This window comes from Gracilinanus agilis, unplaced genomic scaffold, assembly GCF_016433145.1.
Source record: "Gracilinanus agilis isolate LMUSP501 unplaced genomic scaffold, AgileGrace unplaced_scaffold1938, whole genome shotgun sequence".
NCBI classification, from domain to species: domain Eukaryota; kingdom Metazoa; phylum Chordata; class Mammalia; order Didelphimorphia; family Didelphidae; genus Gracilinanus; species Gracilinanus agilis.
Window position 1 is genome coordinate 1 of NW_025350671.1, and position 3,795 is coordinate 3,795.

The 3,795-nt window shown below is 62.1% G+C and overlaps 1 protein-coding gene across 1 annotated transcript; it reads left to right on the forward strand.

Annotated features, from left to right (window-relative positions):
- Positions 1–391: 391 nt before the first annotated feature.
- TMEM145 (transmembrane protein 145) lies at positions 392–3,716 on the forward strand (the record flags this gene model as incomplete). Its single annotated transcript, XM_044683341.1, has 12 exons — positions 392–466; positions 759–836; positions 939–1,025; positions 1,379–1,480; positions 1,584–1,668; positions 1,758–1,829; positions 1,933–2,001; positions 2,171–2,251; positions 2,341–2,419; positions 2,547–2,640; positions 3,069–3,241; positions 3,596–3,716. Coding segments are annotated over 12 exons (1,116 nt in total), but the record flags the coding sequence as incomplete, so codon positions are not given.
- Positions 3,717–3,795: the final 79 nt, after the last annotated feature.

Here is a 3,795-nt window from a genome sequence, read left to right on the forward strand (position 1 = left end):
GAGCGTCCAGGGCTGGGAGGAAAGCTGGGAAGAGGGGGCCGCCCTGAGGAAAGGAGCAGATGGAGACGGGAGGGGGCCTGGGAACTGAAGAGGGGAGCACATTTTGGGGGATGGCTCGCGGAGACCTTGAGATTGGGGTTGGGAAGACGCTGCGGTCAAGACCAGGGAGATACTGGGGTCGGGACTGGAAGATACTGACCCCTGGCTAAGGAGACGTCGGGGTCAGGGCCAGGAAGGTATTGAGTCCGGCCTGGGGAGACAATGGGTTAGGTGGGACCCACGGTCCCGCCTGGGAAGATCCTGAGGTCTAGGCAAGTGTTGGGCAGAGCTGACAAGGACGGAGCTGTGCCGAGGGGCAGCTGGGGAGGCTCTGACCCTTTGCCTTCCCTAGGACTGGGTATTCCTGACAAGGTTCTGCTTTCTCTCCGATTATGGCCGGCTGGACTTCAGGTTCAAATATCCTGAGGTGAGACTTTCCCCCCAAAGGGAGACCTTCCTCGGGACTCCTGAAATGAGATCTCCCGAGCTCCATCCCCACTCGAGGACCTTCGGGCTATGCTGCGAGTCCGAGGACCTGGGTTCAACTGCCTTTCACTGTCCCTTCCTTTGTGGTGCCCAATGTGGGAGGGAGGAGGTGACAACCTCATCCAAGCCCTTGATCCAATTCCTGGTGTCTTCAAATCTCCAAAGGGGCCCCCTTCCCCGGGCCAAGGCTTGAGGCCCCCCCCAGTCCGCCCCTCCCCTGCCTGTCTTCGCAGGCCAAATGCTGTGAGAACATCCTGCTCTACTTCGATGACCCTTCCCAATGGCCAGCAGTATACAAGGCCCAAGACAAGGTGGGAGACCCCCCAGGGAAAAGGAGAAGTCGGGCGGGGGAGCAGAAGGGGAGGGCTGGGGAAGAACCAGCCCGGGAGGACGTCATCCCTCCATCCCCCCAGGACTGCTTGGCCAAAGAGGCGGTGATTCGGCCCGAGAACAACCAGGTGATCAACCTAACCACCCAGTACCCCTGGTCAGGCTGTCAGGTAAGTGGGGCTGGGCTTCAGGGAGGAAGGGGCGTGGCCTGGGCTTGGGGAGAAGGGCTGAACGGGGGCTATGGAGAGCCCCCACTGAAAAAGGGGGAGGAGCCTGGATGTAAGGAGGTGGAGGCTTGGGCAACGGGGCGTGGCTTAATAGGGTGGGGTCTCTGGTGGGGGCGTGGCCTGTGCACCCAAGGGCGGAGTCTTGTGTGAGGGGCAGAGATGGGTGGGTAATCCAGCATTTATTAAGCGGTTACCATGTGCCAAGCACCCTGCTAAACTAGTTCATAGTAGCCGCACAGAGAAGGGGGATGCGGGGCCCCGGCCTTGGCCCTGCTCCCTGAGGCCCTCCTTGGCAGGTGGTGTCTGAGGGGGGTGTCCGCTACTTGAGCTGCTCCAGTGGCCGAAGCTTCCGTTCTGTGCGGGAGAGATGGTGGTACATCGCCCTCAGCAAGTGTGGGGTAAGGCGACCCGCCGCCACACGCGCCCCCTAGCCTGACCCCTCCCCCCTGCTGTCCCGCCGCCTTCCGGCCCCCTGGCTCAGGCCCCGCTGCCACCCTGCAGGGGGATGGGCTGCAGCTGGAGTACGAGATGGTGCTGACCAATGGCAAGTCCTTCTGGACCCGCCACTTCTCTGCTGATGAATTCGGTGAGTGGGAGGAGGGGGGCGAGGGTAGGGCCTGTGAGGGCATTGGGGGTCCCTGGGCCCTGACCCCATCCCTGCTCTGCCTGGTCCAGGGATCCTGGAGACGGATGTGACCTTCCTCCTCATCTTCACCCTCATCTTCCTCCTCTCCTGTTACTTCGGTTGTAAGTCACCATGTAGATGTGGGAGGAGAGGGGAGCCCCTGGAGGATGGTGTGGCCTTGGGGGGTGCCCCATGGACACCTCTCCCCCTCCACCCTGACCCCAGACTTGCTGAAGGGCCGACAGCTGCTTCACACAACCTACAAGATGTTCATGGCGGCAGCAGGAGTGGAAGGTGAGAGCTGGGGGCCTGGGACCCCTGGATCCCCGAGGAGCCTGCTCAGGGCCATTCTGGCTTTGGGGAAGCCTGGGGAGGGCCGGGCCACTCTCCTTTGTCCTTTCTTCCCAGCGGCAGGAGGCGCTTCCTAAATGCACACGCACTGACTTGCCTTTGCCCTTTCTAGTCCTCAGCCTCCTGTTTTTCTGCATCTACTGGGGTCAGTACGCCAGCAACGGCATTGGCAACGAGAGCCTGAAGATCGTGGGTGAGGCCTGGACCGTGTGGGCTGGGCACTAGCGGCCGGGCAGGGGCTTGGGCCCCTCTCTGAGCCCGCTCCTCCTTCCTCTCCCTCAGCCAAACTACTGTTTTCCGTCAGTTTCCTCATCTTCTTACTGATGCTGATCCTGCTGGGAAAAGGCTTCACTGTGACACGGTGCCTGGGCACAGGGGGCAGAGGGGGGGCATCTGGAAAGAGAGGGAATCTGGAGTGAGGCCTAAGGGCTCACCACTGCCCCCTTCCTGATGCTCTCTCTGTCTCTCTTTTCTCCCTCCATCCCCAGGGGCAGGATCAGCCATTCAGGTTCAGTGAAGCTCTCCGTCTACATGACACTCTACACGCTCACACACGTGGTTCTCCTTATCTATGAGGCCGAGGTAGGAGCCTGGCCCTCCCTCCCCTCCCCAGGGGCTGTGCTGGCCTCTCTCCTCCCTGCCAGCCAGCCCCTCCTGGTCCAGCCTCTCCTCTCTGCTGGTGCCAGCCCTGGTGGCCCAGGAGGGGGATGCCAGCTCCATGGGAGACACGGCCCCCTCTGAGGTCCAGGAGCCCAGCATCCTCCTTTTTGGGGTGAGGAAGGCGGCCCCAGGGCCCAGCCTGGCAGCCTGGCAGCTGAGGCTGTGGGCCTCGAAGCTGTCTCTGGCTCCTGACTGGTGGCTTCTCTGTCACCCGAGCACCAGAGTCAGAGAACATGAGGGTGAATATTGGCTCTGGGCCTCAGTTTCCTCATCTGAAAATGAAGAGGGAGGCCTAGGGGGCCGCAGGCCGGCTGTCTCGGTTCCTCACTGTCTCCCACTCTCTTGGCCAGTTCTTTGACCCAGGGCAGGTGCTCTACACCTACGAGTCTCCAGCGGGTTACGGGCTCATCGGCCTCCAGGTGGCCGCCTATGTGTGGTTCTGCTATGCGGTGCTGGTCTCCCTGAGGCACTTCCCCGAGAAGCAGCCATTCTATGGGCCCTTCTTTGCTGCCTACACACTCTGGTGAGACCTCCAACCCCCCTTCCCATCTCTGACCACGGTTCCTACAGCTCCTGGTGAGGTGTCCCGGCCTTCCGGACCTCTTCTCCCTCTGCCACCCGACTCTCATTAACGTCTGCTCCCTTCCCTACCTTTGCTCAAAACTCCCCCTCCTGACCTCTGACCTCTCCTAATCCAGGCTCCTACTCTGCCTCTGACATCTTCTGGTGAGACCTTAGCCTGGGCCTGGCCCAGGAGCCCTGCCTGGGGAAGGGCCTTGGGCACGGGGCCAGGGGAGGGCCGGGCACTGTTAGGGAGCAGGCCCTGGGCCCGGGAGCGGGAGGTAGGCAGAGGTCAGCGCTCACCCCCCTCCCCCAGGTTCTTTGCTGTCCCGGTCATGGCCCTCATCGCCAACTTTGGCATCCCCAAGTGGGCTCGGGAGAAGATCGTCAACGGCATTCAGCTGGGCATCCACCTCTATGCCCACGGGGTGTTCCTGGTGAGAGCAGAGAGGGGGTGGGGGCATCAGGTGCTGGCCCTTGGGCTCTGGCCTCCATCCCTCCTCACTCCCTCCATCT